Raw genomic sequence first — 19,081 nt, forward strand, 5'->3', positions numbered from 1 at the left:
AAATTAAAAAGGGGGGAGTAGGGGTCAGATGATGGCAAATTTAGAAATCTGAAGAGAAAAGTCAAGGCAACAGCGCAGTGTAGCGATTTAGGTAAAGATAAGCAGAGTGTGGCAGGAAGGAACAGAGAGTTCAACAGTAATAGAGCATCAGCGAATAAGGTCAAAGCAGGGAAAAATGATAAACAGTTAAAATTAAAGGCTCTTTATCTGATTGCACGAACCATTCGCAACAAGATAGGCGAATTAGTGGCAAGATAAGAGATAAATGGGTTTGATCTAATAGCCATTACAGAGACATGGTTGCAAAGTGACCAAGGTTGGAAACTAAATATTAGAGGGTACTTGACGTTTCAAAAAAACCAGGCAGAATGGAAAAGGCGGGAGGGTAGCCCTTATAATAAAGTATGACACAAGGACAGTGGTGAGGAAGGATCTTGGCTCGGAGGATCAGGAAGTAGAATCAGTGCAGGCGGAAGTAAGAAATAACAAGGGGCAGAAAACAATGGTGGGAGTAGTTTATAGGCCCCCTAATAGTAGCTATACTGTTGGACAGAGTATCAATCAAGAAATAATAGGAGCTTGTAACAAAGGTAATGCAATAATCATAGGGAACTTTAATTTTCATATAGACTGGGCAAATCAAATTGGCAAAAGCAGTCTGCAGGACAAGTTCATGGAATGCATTCAAGACAGTTAACTAGAACGATACATAATGGAACCAACCAAGGGATAGGCTATTTTAGATCTTGTATTGTGCAATGAGACAGGGTTAATTAGTAATCCCACAGTAAAGGATCCTCTGGGGAAGAGTGATCATAATATGATAGAATTTCACAGTGAGTTTGAGTGTGACATACTTAAGTCCGAAACTAGAGTCTTAAACTTAAATAAAGCCAATTACATAGGTATGAGGTCCGAGTTGGCCAAGGTAGATTGGGAAATTAGATTAAAAGGTAGATAAGCAAAGGCAAACTTTAAAGAAATATTTCAATATTCTCAACAAATATTCATTCTATTGAGAAATAAAAACTCCACCGGAAAAGTGATTCATCCGTGGCTAGCTAAAGAAGTGAAGGATAGTATTAGATCAAAAGAGGCTTTTAATGTTGCCAAGAAGAGAAGTAAGCCTGAGGATTGGGAGAGTTTTAGAAACCAGCAAAGGATAACCAAAAAATTGATAAAGTGGGAGAAATTAGAATATCAAAGTAAACTAGCAACTAGCAAGAAATATAGAAGCTCTGACAATCTGTTTTTAAAAGTATGGCAAAAGAGAGTAGCAAAAGTAGACATTGGTCCCTTAGAGGCTGAGACAGGAGAAATTATAATGGGGAAATCAGGAAATGGCAGAGACATTAAACAAATATTTTGTATCTGTCTTCACAGTAGAAGACACAAAAAACATACCAGAAATAGTGGGGAACCCAGGGGCTAATGAGAGTGAGGTACTTAAAGTAATTAACATCAGTAGAGAAAAAGTACTGGAGAAACTAATGGGACTAAAAGCCGATAAATCCCCTGGACCTGATGGCCTACATCTTAGGGTCCTAAAAGAGGTGGCTGCAGAGATAGTGGATGCATTGGTTATGATCTTCCAAAATTCCGTGGATTCTAGAACAGTCCCAGTGGATTGGAAGGTAGCAAATTTAACCCCCCTATTCAAGAAAGGAGGGAGAGAGAAAACAGGGAACTCCAGGCCAGTTAGCCTGACATCAGTTGTCAGGAAAATGCTGGAATCCATTATTAAGGAAGTGGTAACAGGGCACTTAGAAAATCATAATATGATTAGGCAGAGTCAACATTTTATGAAAGGGAAATCGTGTTTGACAAATTTATTAGCATTTTTTGAGGATGCAGATAAAGGGGAATCAGTGGATGTAGTATATTTGGATTTCAAAAGGTATTCGATAAGATGCCACATAAAAGATTGTTACCCAAAATAAGGGCTCATGGGGTTGGGAGTAATATAGCAGCATGGATAGAGGATTGGTTAATGGACAGAAAAGAGAGTAGGGATGAACTAAATAAAAACAGAAAATGTTGGAAAAGCTCAGCAAGTGAGGCAACATCTGTGGATAAAGAAACAGAGTTAACATTTCAGGTCTAAGACCTTTCGTCAGAACAGGTTCTGACGTTCAGAACTGTCCTATGAGGAGAGATTGAATAGAATGGGTCTATAATCTCTGGAGTATACAAGAATGAGAGCTGATCTCATTGAAACATACATGATGCTGAGGGAGCTTGACAGGTTAGATGCTGAGAGGTTGTTTCCCCTGGCTGAAGAGTCTAGAACTAGGGGGCATAGTCACAGGATAAGGGGTCATCCATTTAGGACAGAGATGAGGAGTAATTTCTTCACTCAGCGTTGTGAATTTTTGGAATTCTCTACCCCAGGGGGCTGTGGATGCTGAGTCGCTGAGACAGTTAGATATTTGGATTCTAGGGGAATCAAAGGATATGGGGATGGGGCGGGAAAGTGGAGTTGAGGTCGAAGATCAGCCATGATCTTACTGAATGTTTTTTTTATTCGTTCATAGGATGTGGGCGTTGCTGGCGAGGCCGGCATTTATTGCCCATCCCTAATTGCCCTTGAGAAGGTGGTGGTGAGCCGCCTTCTTGAACCGCTGCAGTCCATATGGTGAAGGTTCTCCTACAGTTCTGTTAGGAAGGGAGTTCCAGGATTTTAACCCAGTGACGATGAAGGAACGGCGATATATTTCCAAGTCGGGATGGTGTGTGACTTGGAGGGGAATGTGCAGTTGGTGTTGTTCCCATGTGCCTGCTGCTCTTGTCCTTCTAGGTGGTAGAGGTCACGGGTTTGGGAGGTGCTGTCGAAGAAGCCTTGGCATGTTGCTGCAGTGCATCCTGTGGATGGTACACACTGCAGCCACAGTGTGCCGGTGGTGAAGGGAGTGAATGTTTAGGGTGGTGGATGGAGTGCCAATCAAGCGGGCTGCTTTGTCCTGGATGGTGTCGAGCTTCTTGAGTGTTGTTGGAGCTGCACTCATCCAGGCAAGTGGAGAGTATTCCATCACACTCCTGACTTGTGCCTTGTAGATGGTGGAAAGGCTTTGGGGAGTCAGGAGGTGAGTCACTCGCCGCAGAATAACCAGCCTCTGACCTGCTCTTGAAGCCACAGTATTTATGTGGCTGGCCCAGTTAAGTTTCTGGTCAATGGTGACCCCCAGGATGTTGATGGTGGGGGATTCGGCGATGGAAATGCCGTTGAACGTCAAGGGGAGGTGGTTAGACTCTCTCTTGTTGGAGATGGTCATTGCCTGGCACGAATGTTACTTGCCACTTATCAGCCCAAGCCTGGATGTTGTCCAGGTCGTGCTGCATGCAGGCTCGGACTGCTTCCTTATCTGAGGGGTTGCGAATGGAACTGAACACTGTGCAATCATCAGCGAATATCCCCATTTCTGACCTAATGATGGAGAGAAGGTCATTGATGAAGCAGCTGAAGAAGGTTGGACCTTGGACACTGCCCTGACGAACTCCTGCAGCAATGTCCTGGGGCTGAGATGATTGGTCTCCAACAACCACTACCATCTTCCTTTGTGCTAGGTATGACTCCAGCCACTGGAGAGTTTTCTCCCCGATTCCCATTGACTTCAATTTTACTAGGGCTCCTTGGTGCCACACTCTGTCAAATGCTGGCTTGATGTCAAGGGCAGTCACTCTCACCTCACCTCTGGAATTCAGCTCTTTTGTCCATGTTTGGACCAAGGCTGTAATGAGGTTGGGAGCCAAGTGGTCCTGGCGGAACCCAAACTGAGCATCGGTGAGCAGGTTATTGGTAAGTGCCACTTGATAGCACTGTCGACGACACCTTCCATCACTTTGCTGATGATTGAGAGTAGGCTGATGGGACGGTAATTGGCCGGATTGATTTGTCCAGCTTTTTGTGGACAGGACATACCTGGGCAATTTTCCACATTGTCGGGTAGATGCCAGTGTTGTAGCTGTACTGGAACAGCTCGGCTAGAGGCGCAGCTAGTTCTGGAGTGCAAGTCTTCAGCACTACAGCCAGGATGTTGTCGGGGCCCTTAGCCTTTGCTGTATCCAGTGCACTCAGCCGTTTCTTGATATCACGTGGAGTGAATCGAATTGGCTGAAGACTGGCTTCTGTGATAGTGGGGATATCGGGAGGAGGCCGAGATGGATCATCCACTCGGCACTTCTGGCTGAAGATGGCTGCAAACGCTTCAGCCTTGTCTTTTGCAGAGCAGGCTCCAGGGGCCGAACGACCTATTCCTAATTCTTATGTTCTTCCCTGTTTTTCTTCAAATAGTACCATGGGATCATTTACAAGTACCTAAGAAGGCAGACCTCCAAAAGACCGCACCTCTGACAATTAGTCCCTCAGTGCTCCACTGAAGTGTCTGGTGTGCGGCTTGAACCCACAACCTACTGACTCAAAGGCCAGAGTGCTATTCACCAGGCCAGAGTGCTATTCACCAGGCCAGAGTGCTATTCACCAGGCCAGAGCTGACACAGGATACATATTAACATTGCATTTTAATGTATTACATATTTACACTGGTTAATTGCGCCCTTTATAGTTAACATATATTGTAACCCTGGATTAGGGCTTGTGAGGACGACACTCATCAGCTCGCGATTGTACCTGTTTACATCCAACACACAATGTGGCGCGCCTGCTGCGAGGGGGACCTGGGGCCCGGTTATAACCATCACCGAGACTGAGATCGGTCCTTTCCCTACTACAGGCTCCAGGCGCGGGGGCTGCGGTCATGGACACTCACCGGTAAGGAGCCGGATCTGCCTCTCTAACGCTGCCCGCTCCTCCATGGTGCTAGCTTCTTCCTGTCGACGACGTTAGAACATCATAACGTTATAACGTCAAACGTCGCGGTGCGGCAGCATGATTGACACCGCTGCTCGCCACTCCAAAGCGGCAGGTTCCAGTCACTGGCCTATCCCTGGCCACCAATCGGATTTCAGCATTTGCCATTTTTAAGTGGGCGGGACGGTTCTATTTCTCGCAAAGAACGCCGGGAAGTGCAGTTGCTGCAGGTAACTAACGATTTAAAGGGGCAGTGCAGTTGCTGCAGGTAACTAACGATTTAAAGGGGCAGTGCAGTTGCTGCAGGTAACTAACGATTTAAAGGGGCAGTGCAGTTGCTGCAGGTAACTAACGATTTAAAGGGGCAGTGCAGTTGCTGCAGGTAACTAACGATTTAAAGGGGCAGTGCAGTTGCTGCAGGTAACTAACGATTTAAAGGGGCAGTGTCTACATGGGGAAAAAAAGTGTTGAAAAACTTATTTTCCCGATTATGTTTGGATAGAGATGAAGAACTGTGTGTCATTATTCAACATGGCACTGACATATTTATCCTGGCCAATATGTATCCCTTAACCAAGATCATTAAAGAAAAGATTATCTGTTCATTATCTCATTGCTGTGCATAAATTAGCTGCCGTATTTCCCCACGTTGGAACAGTGACTACACTTCAAAAGTACTTAATTGGGTGTAAAACGCTTTGGGACTTCCTGAGGGTGCGAAAGGTGCTATATAAATTCAATTTTTTTCTTTATGTAGCACCTTTAATACTGCAAAATTATCCCAAAACGATTGAAAAAATGTGTTTGTATGTGTGTTTATGTGGGGTGGGGAGGTTCAGAGATAATATAAGGAGATAACCTAAGTGTGGAGGAAGAGGTCAGCTTTAAGGAGGATTTTGAACATGGGCAGAAGTAATGCCAGAGTACCTAAAGTGAATTTCAGGGGGGGGGGGGGGGGGGGGTGAGGGCAAGCTGGCCAAAGGCTCTTTCGCCAACTGTGGACAGAGGGAGGGAGGATGTACAGTAGACCAGTGCCACAGGTAAATTGATACTGGTTAAAGTGTAGTTTGTAATTGCTCCAACCCTACAAAATTGCTTGATCCTGCTCCAGAAGATTTAGTACTCCTTCATTGTGTCTCTTAGATGCATGTCTTTCCTGTAGCTCCCACTCCTGTCTTCCCCCTCCCCCCACCTCTCTCTACCCAAAATCTGTCCATCTCAATTTCTTTTTTTTAAAACATTACTGAACCCACTTCTCTGACCCACATTTCTATTTTGCTCCTTTTACTTCTCCCCCTTTTCCCACCATCTCTTTTTTATTGATTAGATGATACAAGAGGAAATTCATCATCATTCTAAGTGTCTCCAAACCAAGCTACTAAGAAGTCCAGTGGTAGTTTCTGTTTGCTTGACATGGAGTGTACACTTTCCCTAAAGTAGAACACCCACTTAATTAACTTCGGAGAGCTTAAGCGCATGTTGCCAAAACTATAGGTGGCCATCCTACCTCAAATTTGCATTTTTTTCGTAAATTTAAAATGTGAATTTGTGATGTTGAAATCCAATAGCTAGAGTGCCAGAATGGTGAAGCAGCATTGTCCTTTCTTCACCATTTCCAATTTTTTTCAATGCCCCTCAACCCGGTCTTTTAGATGAAAGGAGAGAGATTTAGAGTAAGAGGAATGAGGACAGAGAAAAGCTGAGGGGAATAAAGTAATGGGGAAAGAAAGAAATACGTAGAGAGGAATAGGGAGAGAGAAATGGGGATTGAGGGAGAGAAGCAGGGGAGAGAGGAATGGGGATAACTGGAAATTGCAAATGGATAAATAATTTGAAGCAGCGATTCAGGGGCACAGGGAGAGAGTTGGACAATGGGATTAATTTTGGATTGCTTTAGCAAAGAGCCAACATACACATGTGCCAAATTTCCTCTTCCTGTCTAAACCTCTATGGTTCTAAAACCATTGCAGTCTCAGTCCTAAAGTTTAAAAAAATCCCATATATATTGTTACACCTTCAATTGCTTCTTTCATATGAAGAAAAACTATCCAGCTCCCTCTTGAATCTGCTGACCTCCACTGTCTCCCTAGGCAGTCTGTTCCACATATTTGCCACCCTTGTGTGAAGTAGCTAAACCTGAACTGTCAAATTATCTTCTCTCTTCTGAGCTTGAGTCAGTGCCTCCTGGTAACAGAGTTTGTGGTTATGCGAAACATTCCATTAGGGTTCAATTTATCGATATCCTTTCGAATCTTGAAAATGCAAAAACTAAAGAAAACAGAAAATTTAAAAAATCAGAAGGGATGCACACTCTTGATCAAATCCATTGATTTCTGCTGGAAGGTACATTGGTATGAATGTTGAGTAGGGGAAGAGTGAGGGCAGAGGGGGAAGATTTCCTTTGTGCAGTGCATGTAAACTGTGGTTTATGATTTCACTATAATGTACAGAGGGACTCTTCCCCTAGCACCAATACTCCCCTACCACAGTCGAATAACCCTCTGATACTGTCTCAATTCGCACTTGATGAATGGTCTATTGGATGAGGTACTTAATCTGCTGTCTGCACCTGTGGAACTGAATCCCAATAAGAATCAGCATCTTCAGGATAGGGATGAAAGTTATTAAAACAGACCTTGACTAAATTATATTGAACATCGAACCCATTAGGCTCAGGTACAGGCAAATACCCAACAGGAATACTCTTAAAAATTTAACAGACAAAAAGTGAAAAATAAGCAAATGATAATGGAAGGAGGAATTAATGTGTCTCAATTTATTCGTAGCACTCATGGTACAGAAATAGAAATCTACCATCTTGGATCACAAGTAATATCATCGGAGAAACACCAAAAAATACATTTTATATCAAAAAATTAACAATTGACTAGAGAGACACTTTAGGACAAAATACTTACAAACAAGTAAACATTATCCCACAGACATTCAGAAATGGATGTACTCAACATGAATCAGACACTTGGCAGTTTTTTTTTTATAGATTTGCTTTTGGTTCACCCTCCTGCAAGAAAAATTATTATAAAAATCTGTTTGGCTACGATCAGTGGTTTCTTCTCCGTCTACTGCTGGGAATTTTAAAATAACAACTTTGCCTTGTATTGGAAAACATCAACAGACACGTGCACTGTTATTGTGTACTGTAAGATAAATATTAGAAGTTGAAACTTTGTATAAAACCATCCTATTCATTGGGAAAGATTAGTGAGAAAAATTGCTCTCTTATGAGTGCACAGCTTACACACCAGATATTATATCTATTCCCATCCCGCCAAAAAACAGGACAGTTGGAGGAGTAAAGAATAATACTAGCAACAGTGGTTATGGAGTAGATTACAACTTCCACCAAAGTACAGGGTACTGTAAATGACATTAAGATGCAACTGGTGGGTTTCTGGAGAGATGCGGTAATACAAATCTAGTGGAAATGCAGTAGGTGGGGTTAAGGTTGATTAAAAACGACAGGGACTTGTTGAGTCAAATGGCCTTTTGCTGTTCCTAAAAATTCTTATGACTTGATTTACAGAGCATAACACTGGCAACAGTTGAAATCCTGGAACGCCCTAACAGTGTTATGTGAGTACCTTCACCACACAGACTGCAGCAGTTCAATAAGGGCCACCACCACCTTCTCAAGGGCAACTGGAGATGGGCAATAAATGTTGGCCTTGCCAATGATGCCCATATCCCAAGAATGAATTTTTAAAAATAGTAATAGAGGGTTACAGATGACTGAACTTTACAGAAATATATATATTTTTTAAAACAAGGGATTGGAGAGGTTTGAAGAAAAGGAAATATGAAAAAAATGTGCAACATAACCCCATTCTTTTAATTTGCAATACTGCCAAGCCCGGGTACAAATAACCAATAGCTCCAAATTAAAGTGCAAGGGTTAGCATGTAACTCTGATCAAAAGTTGATATACACATACAAAAAAATAAAAATTATTTATTTCTATTAGAGCTGTGATATATATGTATACTGTGTACAGAACAATTTAATCCTGTTAAACCAAGAATATGCTTAAAATATTTCTTAAAATTTGATCTAATTGAGAGTAATGCCTCAGAATTTGTCATTATATGTGACGTAAGCATGTTCAGTCCTGTCTAGTGTTTCAATGCTGCAGGCAACACCTTTATCAATTATCTTCCAATTTCCTGTCCCTGTAGACCTCAGCTCCCTGAATACTATAATAGAATATTTGCTTCCTTTGTGCTATGGAACAGGACAAGTCATGGTTCTGAACACAGGATTACCTCAAGGTATAAGCAAGCATCAAGTGGGGAAAAAAAACCTCCAGATTATAATTTCTACTGACTATCATTGCTCTACCATCTTACACGGTCTTAGGATGGACTGGGGAGAAATAGCTGGTTAGGCTTCAATGCACATCTGACAGGTTTAGGAGGTGTTTGCAAAGGCCTTAGACAGCATAATCTAAACCAGCTCTCTATAAAAGATACATAAATTGCCTTAAAATCAGGTGTAAAAGTAATGCATGTGTAGAAAGTTATTATAATTTAGAGCTGCCATTCAGCAAAGATCCTAGCAGCTGTACTTGCATATAGTTCATTCCTCCAGAGGGTACAACATGCATGAAAAGATAACTTCCACTTTTACTTTTCTTCATTGTTAAGAGCTATTTTGCTAACACAATTTATGTGGTTGGGACAGCTGAACGGTGAGGCTAGTTACAGTGGGACAAGAATGATGCATGTAAAATCAGCTGGCGAGGTTTTGCAAATCGGGCAACATATATATTCGCTAAGTCACGTGTTATACAACTCTGTTGTAATACAAACAACAATATAACTGCCCAGTGTCACACACAGTAAATGTAATTGGGCCAGAAATTGCTCTCGAAATAATGGAGGAGCTCAACAGCACGCTCAGTTTTTAAAGTGGTGAATTGAAACATAGAAAATAGGAGCAGGAGTAGGCCATTCGGCCCTTCAAGCCTGCTTCGTCATTCAATATCATGGCTGATCCTCTATCTCAATACCATATTCCCACTCTCTCCCCATAGTCCTTGTTGCCATTTGTGTCTGGAAATCAATCTATCTCCTTCTTACATATATTCAGTGACTTGGCGTCCACAGCCTTCTGTGGTAGAGAATTCCACAGAATTGAAGGAGCAAGTACCCGTTTGCACATGCACAGTAAAACGCAGAAATCGTGAACTTGCTCCTAGTAGTTCGCCAATGTTATGACAGCTTCGAATTAAAGGGCCATCGCAACCTGCAATCAGAGAAATCATTGAAAAGCGCCAACTTGCTTATCTGCCCTGCTGGAAAGTAACTAATTATGCCACCAAATAGGTACGCCTAAAAATACCAGATCTAAACTAAGTTTTAACAATGCGAATAATCTTAATGACTGTTAAAAATTAATGACAACTAAAAATTAACTTTAAAAAATGTGGAGTTTCATATTACTCCTTATTTTAATAGTTTTTGGTCATTAAAAAAAATGTAAAAATTATTTTTTTTTAAACTTTTCCCTTTTGTCTCTTTAATTTAATTATTTCTTTGGCTTTTTATAAGAAAAATTAAAATTTTAATTTATAATGACATACAGAATACTAACTTTAAACGAAAGAAGTCTGCTTGCCTGCTTGAGCAATGCAGTCTGAATCTGTGGGCATGACTTCTCTTCCTAACAGATCTTGTGGGCATGGCTTCTCCTCAAAGACGTTTCCAGCTGTGCGGCAGCTCATGCTGCACAGAGGCTGGGTTGATAGCGCACATTTTGTTTAAAGTTCAAATTCAAGCAATTCGACACCAAAGAGCCCGCAGTAAATATTTCCGTTAATTAAATTCACAGCAGCTGCGGTGAGCGTTGCCTTGCCGCTATGCGCGATTTCTAGCCCATTGTGTTTAAAAGGGTAAAAACTACAAATGCTGGAGATACACTGCATAAAAAGCACAGGTTACGTGTCTGCTTCTCAGTTTGTTTTGGAGAGGGAAGGAGGGCAGGTGGAAAAATATCCTGCACTGGAACACCATTAGCACCAGCTATCACATGAAGCTGGTGCTAATGGTGTTCCAGTACAGGATATTTTTCCACCTGCCCTCCTTCCCTCTCCAAAACAAACTGATAAGCAGACACGTAACCCTTGGACTGCCACAAACCTATACTTGAGTTCAATTTGTGCTTAGGTCGTTCTGATGAAGGGATTCTATCCAAAATGGGAACCTATCCTTTCTCTTTTGTTTGTCAAAACTAAACCTCCTAAAACAAATTAGTCAAAAACAAATTCTGAATTAATTGCCACTTCAGATTATTACCAAAGCAACTTCCTACATATAAGCTACTTGAGAAGGTGGGAGGAGCTAGATATTATATGCACACACATACACAAAATGAGTATCATTTGCAAGTAAAATACAATGTATTTATTTACTTTTTAAAATTTGACTCCATTATAATCCTGGTGTCAAAGTTGTAAAGCATCCACTCTTCCTGTCATGGAATAACTTGATAGCTATTATGGCACTTGTAATAGAAAATATTAGAAAACCAGGAATAATAGAAAATAGATTAAAAAGTAGTTTTTAGTCTATTCAAAACAGTAAAGTATTATTGGCTTTTAGATGAAGTTTCTAAAATACCAAACTTTGCTTTCTTGGTTTAAAATCATCATCCAAACCCCTTGAGTGTTTCACTGTTTGTAAAAGTCAGTTTGTTTGCAAGTGACCGATCCTACGTAATAGCTATAGATGTAGGAACAAAAAGTAATTTTAAGAAATGACAATGATTAAACATAGCAAGAGGTGAAGCTCTACCTGTCCCTATTAAAGTCCCCAAATCGTCTAGTACATCTAAACAATTAAAAGACTACTCTATGCAAAGGCATTTTTGTGCTAAAAATTCAAATGATTCAATAATTCAAATTAAAAAATATTAATAAAGTGGGAATTTAATGCTAAAAACAAATCAAATTATTGAATTAAGCGACTTTGAATTAAGAGTAGACTTTAAACGGCCATCAAGAACTTTTTCATGAAGCTGACAATAGTGAAGTGCAATATAGATTTTATTCCATTCCTCCTTAAAAAAAAAACTAACAGTCACCTAACTTCTGCACTGTCACAAACCTACATTTAGGTTTGATCTGTGCAGACAACATCAACCTACACCCTTTTAGTTCCGCTATATTGTCTTTCATTTAAAAATAATTTTACAACGTTGCTGCATTTTTTCTTCATTGAAATGGAAACGGATCTTATTTTTAAACAATAAAATGGACTGTACAACAGCAGTGTTCAGAGATAACTTCATATCAACAAGAACGCAATCACTTTGATACCTTGCTTCTAGAATAGTTAAAATCGGTTCTGGTGCTCTGAATTCACCAGATTTGCACAGTAGAGCAGAATTCAGAATGTTGGCAGCAACTGAGATGCAACTGTGGCTCACCAAAATATCAGCTGCTGTTGCAAGGAAAAAGAAAATGGTAGCCCACGGTGGCACAAGTTTTTCCATCCAAGGAAGGGGTTGAAGGAACCTCTCATACACCAAGGAAATGCTGACGGAAGTATTTACGTGAACGAATGCATCTGTGTGATCAGATGTGGCTGTGAAAAAGAATAATCTTCCTGAAATTCTAGACATAAGTTTCAGATTTAAGTCATTAAGCTTGGTGCTAAATCCCTTGAGTAGCAGGTATTCTTAACAGCTTCTAAAAGCATACTTGATCATCATTCAGATTTCCCAATGATTCATCTGTTTAAGGCAGTGAGTAGCTGATACAATTTGGTGTTTTAACACATTGTGCCATCGAATGGAAAGACTGGTTCCAGATCTGAGCCGCACCTTTCATGGAAACTGGTTGGCACAGGCTAGATTGCAACAGTCAAGGGACGGACTGGAGGGGATTATTTAAATAAACTGCTAGGCTAGTTATCATAATACCTCCAAATAACCAGAGAGATCTGGCAGTACGTTTCACCCATTTTCTTGGCAAAGTCATGATCTATGACATACGGGCAAGAGTGGGAAAAAGTGTAAAATAGAATCTTAGAAATTCTTGATTCACATAACTGCTGCTGTTGCAAGGAAAAAGAAAATGGTAGCCCACGGTGGCACAAGTTTTTCCATCCAAGGAAGGGGTTGAAGTTATTAGGATAAAAGGACAACTCAGATAATCCTTTATACTACATTTTTCTGCTCTTTCAGCTATTGTTTTGGAAATTAAAAAAAAAATATTCTCAGGATAACAAGATAGGTGGCACTGGCATTTATTGCCTGTCCCTAGTTACCCTGAGAAGATGGTGATTGGCTGCCGCCTTCATCTGCTGCAGTCCTTGTGGTGATGGTGCTACACAATAAGCATTAGGTAGGGAATTCCTAATTGACCCAGCAACGATGAAGGAGAGGCGATATATCTCCAAGTCAGGAGATTGTGCGATTTGGAGATGATGTTCCCATGACATTGCTGATTTTGTACGTCTTGGTGATAGAAGTCTCAGGGAAAGAAGGTACTGTTAAAGTAATCTTGATAAGTTGCTGGGATGTTCATATAAACTGCCAGCTATGCTTTAAACTGTAATAATGATTCAGTAGGTAACTGCACTGTGGTATTGGCATTGAGCCATATAAACCATGAAAATCCCAGGTTTGATCTTTGGTCCATTCAGAAGTTCCTAATGACAGTTCTGGGGTGCTACAATAGGACTCAGTATCCATGAATGAAGGAGAGGAAGAAAAGGGTCAACAAGGGTTCCCACTCTTGGAAACGTACAAATGTGGTCATCATATGAGGGCAGGATTGTGTTCAGCTGTGATATGCCCTTTCCCCAGTCAAATAAAGTGCTGACACTTTCTAGGCTCGCTCAAAGAATGGCCACTCGGGCAGGGACCAGGGGGTTGAATACAGAGCATTCAGAGAGCTCCTAACAAAGGTCACCGCTCGTGAACTTTAATTCACAAATCCAAAGCTAATTTTGTTCATATCCATTCCCCTTTCTTTAATTATTTGGTTTACACTAAACAATCAAGTCCTGGAAGAGGAAACAAAATAAAATTGTGAAGCGTCAGACTGTAATTCCTGAAAACATGGAAACTTTCTCTTATAATCTGTAATGTGTAGGCATGTCCAATATTCCCTCAAATGTAGTAATTTCCAGTGAAATACTATAGAAGTCATGCTGTGGCAATCTATTGAATGACATGTTGGAACCAGTGACTAGAGCAAGCAAATTAAGTAAAGCATCTTAAAACTCAGTGGTCTGGACAGGTTTCTAAACCCCTCATATCTGTTCTGGAACTTTCATCCCATTATCAAAAAATTGTTTGGCTTTTTGCCCAAACAGTAAAGGGATGAGGCACATGGACTCATTCAAGTCCAGGTTGCAAATTATAAATTCACATATCTGAGGCTCTTGTGTATTCTTCAAAACTGGGGGTTGTGTATACACTTCAAAGCACAAATATACAGGAAACCCCAGGCCCCATTTCCCTCCCCCCTCCACACTCCTGTAACTTGAACTCTTAAATGGCTTTCATAAAGAAAATGTACAGGAGTCCACCCCATGCTACAAAACTGGCTTGGGGAGACAGATCAGAAAAAGGCATACCATAGCATCGGCCATCTTGAGAAACCAAGATCGAATATGTTCCCTTACTACTATAGAACTTGTGTTATACCACAACCTTCAGTATAACATATGTTGCTTACAGTCATATTATGAATTGTCAGAAGGAAGTCAGTAAAATTCTCGCTTATCTTGCTTTAATGTCTCATCCAAAAGACGGCACCTCCGACGGAGTGTTGCACTCCCTCAGTACTGCACTGGGTTGTCAGCCTAGATTATGTGCTCAAATCCTGGAGTGGGGCTTGAACCCACGACCTTCTGACTCAGAGGCGAGCCAAGTATCACAAACAGGAAAAATACTCAGCAGTACAATTACAGATTTAATCTTTTCAAACTTGAGGAAAGTATTTTGGATTGTATAACACTAGGGTAAAGCATTGGTAGCAACAGGTCTGTCGCTGGTGGTGAGAAAGATTTAAGGTGAAGAACTGGAATGTCAGCCAAGAAGCAGGAGTGCTATTTTTCCTAAAGCTTTTAGCATAAATAAACCTAATAGCATCACTATTGAAACCTAATAAAACAAGCTCTTTAATACTGGACAGGAACCATAAACAATGAGCGTTATAGGAGAGGTTGCAGTATATCCCAGATATCCGTAATTAGGGATGACATTGCATTAAAGGAGATACATGAACTGGGTTTTTAGATATGATTGTAGTTTCGTGGGTTCGTTAGCTTTGGTAACAATTTTCCTAAATTCTCTGGACTCGGCAAAGGTCCCAGCAGATTGGAAAACTGCAAATGTAACACCGTTATTTAAAAAGGGTAGTAGGCAGAAGGCTGGAAATTATAGACCAGTTAGCCTAACATCTGTGGTGGGTAAAATTTTGGAGTCTATTATTAAGGAGACAGTAGCAGAACATTTGGATGAACATAATTTAATAGGACAAAGTCAGCATGGCTTTACGAAGGGGAAGTCATGTCTGACAAATTTGCTTGAGTTCTTTGAGGACATAACGTACAGGGTGGATAAAGGGGAACCAGTGGACGTAGTGTATTTGGACTTCCAGAAGGCATTCAACAAGGTGCCACATAAAAGATTATTGCTCAAGATGAAGAATCACTGGATTGGGGGTAATATTCTGGCATGGGTGGAGGATTAGTTATCTAATAGGAAGCAGAGAGTTGGGATAAATGGTTCATTCTCGGACTGGCAACCAGTGGCCAGTGGTGTTCCGCAGGGGTCGGTGTTGGGTTCCCAACTCTTTACAATCTATATTAACGATTTGGAGGAGGGGACCGAGTGTAACATATCAAAGTTTGCAGATGATACAAAGATGGGAGGGAAAGTAGAGAGTGAGGAGGACATAAAAAACCTACAAGGGGATATAGACAGGCTGGGTGAGTGGGCAGAAATTTGGCAGATGCAATACAATATTGGAAAATGTGAGGTTATGCACTTTGGCAGGAAAAATCAGAGAGCAAGTTATTATCTTAATGGCGAGAAACTGGAAAGTACTGCAGTACAAAGGGATCTGGGGGTCCTAGTGCAAGAAAATCAAAAAGTTAGTATGCAGGTGCAGCAGGTGATCAAGAAGGCCAACGGAATGTTGGCTTTTATTGCTCGGGGGATAGAATATAAAAACAGGGAGGTATTGCTGCAGTTATATATGGTATTGGTGAGATCGCACCTGGAATACTGCATACAGTTTTGGTGCCCATACTTAAGCAAAGATATACTTGCTCTCGAGGCAGTACAAAGAAGGTTCACTCAGTTAATCCCGGGGATGAGGGGGCGGACATATGAGGCGAGGTTGAGTAGATTGGGACTCTACTCATTGGAGTTCAGAAGAATGAGAGGCGATCTTATTGAAACATATAAGATTGTGAAGGGGCTTGATCGGGTGGATGCGGTAAGGATGTTCCCAAGGATGGGTGAAACTAGAACTAGGGGGCATAATCTTAGAATAAGGGGCTGCTCTTTCAAAACTGAGATGAGGAGAAACTTCTTCACTCAGAGGGTAGTAGGCCTGTGGAATTTGTTGCCCCAGGAAGCTGTGGAAGCTACATCATTAAATAAATTTAAAACAGAAATAGACAGTTTCCTCGAAGTAAAGGGAATTAGGGATTACGGGGAGCGGGCAGGAAATTGGACATGAATTTAAATTTGAGATTAGGATCAGATCAGCCATGATCTTATTGAATGGCGGAGCAGGCTCGAGGGGCCGATTGGCCTACTCCTGCTCCTATTTCTTATGTTCTTAACATAAGGGCTACATTACTGCTTTTTAAGAGCTAGGTTTTGACTTACAGAATTTTCAACTCAGTCATATGTGCATGACAAGCTGTAACTGCAAAAGTAGACACTTCCTGTCTCTCCTCTTCATTCATCCAGCAAATCCATATATATAAAAAACTGAGAGTGAACTGGTCAAACTGCTCTTCAGGAACTGCATTAAGTGTTCAACTGAGTGAGTTTTGTGTTCCAGTATAGCAGCAAGCAAAATCTGGTGTTACAAAATGCACTGAGTATGACTTTTTGACATTTGTCTTACAAAAACGAAAAACAAAACACAAAACAGTGTGCCTAAATATAGAGAATGGACGTTGACAAATAAATTCCTCACATACTTCTCCAATGGCGAGTCAGTTCACCCATGAATGAACTTTTTCCACAGTGTCAGCTGCAGTTCATTGGTTGGCAAAGGACTAACACCAACAAGAGAATATGTTTTCTTTTTAAAAAAAAGACACAAACAAGCGCTCTTGATGCAAACAAAGAGGGAGTACATTCTGGTGAACCTCTGCAATGAATATCAGTCTTAGAGTTGCTGCCCTTTTCAAGATTGAAATTTAAAATGGATGAATTATGTATAAAATATGATAGGGGAGGCAGTTAAAGACATCACAATACTGGACCTTCACTCTCAATTTAGAATATAGTCTAAACCCAATCCCTGCCTGGATTACTGCTTTTGGCTCTGCTATTGACTACTATACATGACATTTGCAGCATAATGATGTTCAACGGTTGTCAAGTTTTATAACCTGTAGTTTCTTCCACCCAAAACATTTGCATGAACATCTAATTAAATCTAGTATATTTTAAAGAATATACAACATTTTCATTAGATCTTCATGCAAATGATCAAAATCTCTGGACCAATGGTGGATTGAAGTTGGAGATTGTTCTGTCTTGTCTCACAGGTCAGAGTACAACCTTCTCTCCTTTGATCATCAGCAGAACTTTAAAGAAAAATTATGAATAGTTAAAGTCTAAAAGCATATTTTGGACCATTTTCTTAAGTATTTTTCCTTAAAATAATCCCTAAATGGGGACCCAGCAGCATGCAATAAACTAAATTAATTCTACCAAGCCAAAGTCAGCATGGCTTTACAATACATGCAATACAGCTCTCATTGTTTTCAGTGGGAGCGGGGCGGGGGGAGGAACAACACTGTTGCCGGGTCCCAATATGCAGATTATCTGAAGGGACAAGCCAAGAGCAAATCTAGAAAGAAATGAACCTGTATTATAAATGCTTTATAGGGCATAACGTAATACTGCGATCCATAGGACAAGACAAAAGGATTGTGTACCTCAATCTACCATCAGTCCCGAGACAGGTTAATAATTATTTTTATAAAATACCTGCTGGTATGGTGCTGCTTGCTAGACCTCTATTGTTATTGCTGTAGAAAGATCACTGCAAGCTATGGACAGGGATCACAATAAGACGAAAACAAAGCTTTGCCTCAAGGAGAAAAACACAAGCTCTTGGTGGTCCTAAAATGAAGCATATATAAGGCCCATCATGATAATAGATCAGATAAGCTCCTGGAGGAGCAGCAGCCTCAAATGGTTATTTGTTAATAATGAGCTACAAATAGTTTATAAACTCTCATCCAGTGAGGAAAAACTCAAATAAAAATGGAAAATGCTGGAAATGCGCAGCAGATCATTCAGCATCTTAAAGAGAAAGAAGGTCAGTGTTTCAGGTGAGGCCTTTCATCAGTCCTGGCATGGAAAACCCTTGCACTTCAACTAAGCTGACAGCAATGAATCTGCTGCAAGATATTGAAACCCCTTTTGGTGAGGCACATCTCGCCTCATCTCTCCTTCCCTGCCCCACCGCCGCTGTCTGCTATGAGCGAGCCTTTCAGTAAAGCAACAGTTCACAAGTCTAATATGTGTTCAAGAAAGAAAGGGTTTGAGTGGTAATACATCCTGTAGTGCATGATTGACAGGGCTTCAAGTGAGATGAACTTCTAACTGTTCTGCATCCTTAATTGAGATGGTTATGTTTGTGAAGCTGGTGAGTAATTCTCACAGGGTAGGACTGACGAGTCTCTTTAGTAGAACGATCCACCGTCCGATACGGCAATGAAGGGTAAGCTGTGAGTGCTGCCGTCTTTGCTTGTATTTTTCTTTTTGTTCCAGGTGATCAGCAAGCCTGAACCCCTGCTAGAATCAGCAATTTTCCTGCTGTTCTCTTTGTCATTCCCAAAGATGCTTGTTGAGGACATTGTACCTAGAAGCGATTTTCTGTCAGCCTGCTGGAAAGGCAAAGCAGAATGATGATAACCACCTCTGGCAAACTGTTAAGTGAAAAGTCTTTCAAAAGGGAATGTCCTGAAATATTCCAAATACCTGCATATGTAAACCATTTTGTTTGGCATAGGTACAGACTCAGAATGTAATACAGTGGAACCC

The 19,081-nt window shown here is 40.9% G+C and overlaps 2 protein-coding genes across 3 annotated transcripts in view; both read right to left on the minus strand.

Annotated features, from left to right (window-relative positions):
- zc3h3 (zinc finger CCCH-type containing 3) overlaps nucleotides 1-4,846 on the minus strand; it is a 260,428-nt gene extending 255,582 nt beyond the window's left edge. Inside the window, exon 1 of the mRNA XM_067978747.1 lies at nucleotides 4,767-4,846. Within this exon, the coding sequence (XP_067834848.1) occupies nucleotides 4,767-4,812 (46 nt within the window). The 5' untranslated portion in view covers nucleotides 4,813-4,846. The remainder of the gene's footprint in view (nucleotides 1-4,766) is intronic.
- Nucleotides 4,847-10,913: 6,067 nt separating this feature from the next.
- The window catches only part of rhpn1 (rhophilin, Rho GTPase binding protein 1), a 129,323-nt gene continuing 121,155 nt past the window's right edge, over nucleotides 10,914-19,081 (minus strand). For both annotated transcript variants that reach the window (XM_067978756.1, XM_067978755.1), the window contains one exon: nucleotides 10,914-18,924. In XM_067978756.1, the coding sequence (XP_067834857.1) occupies nucleotides 18,721-18,924 (204 nt within the window). In that variant the 3' untranslated portion in view covers nucleotides 10,914-18,720. The remainder of the gene's footprint in view (nucleotides 18,925-19,081) is intronic.

Source organism: Heptranchias perlo, chromosome 3 (genome assembly GCF_035084215.1).
Source record: "Heptranchias perlo isolate sHepPer1 chromosome 3, sHepPer1.hap1, whole genome shotgun sequence".
NCBI classification, from domain to species: Eukaryota; Metazoa; Chordata; class Chondrichthyes; order Hexanchiformes; family Hexanchidae; genus Heptranchias; species Heptranchias perlo.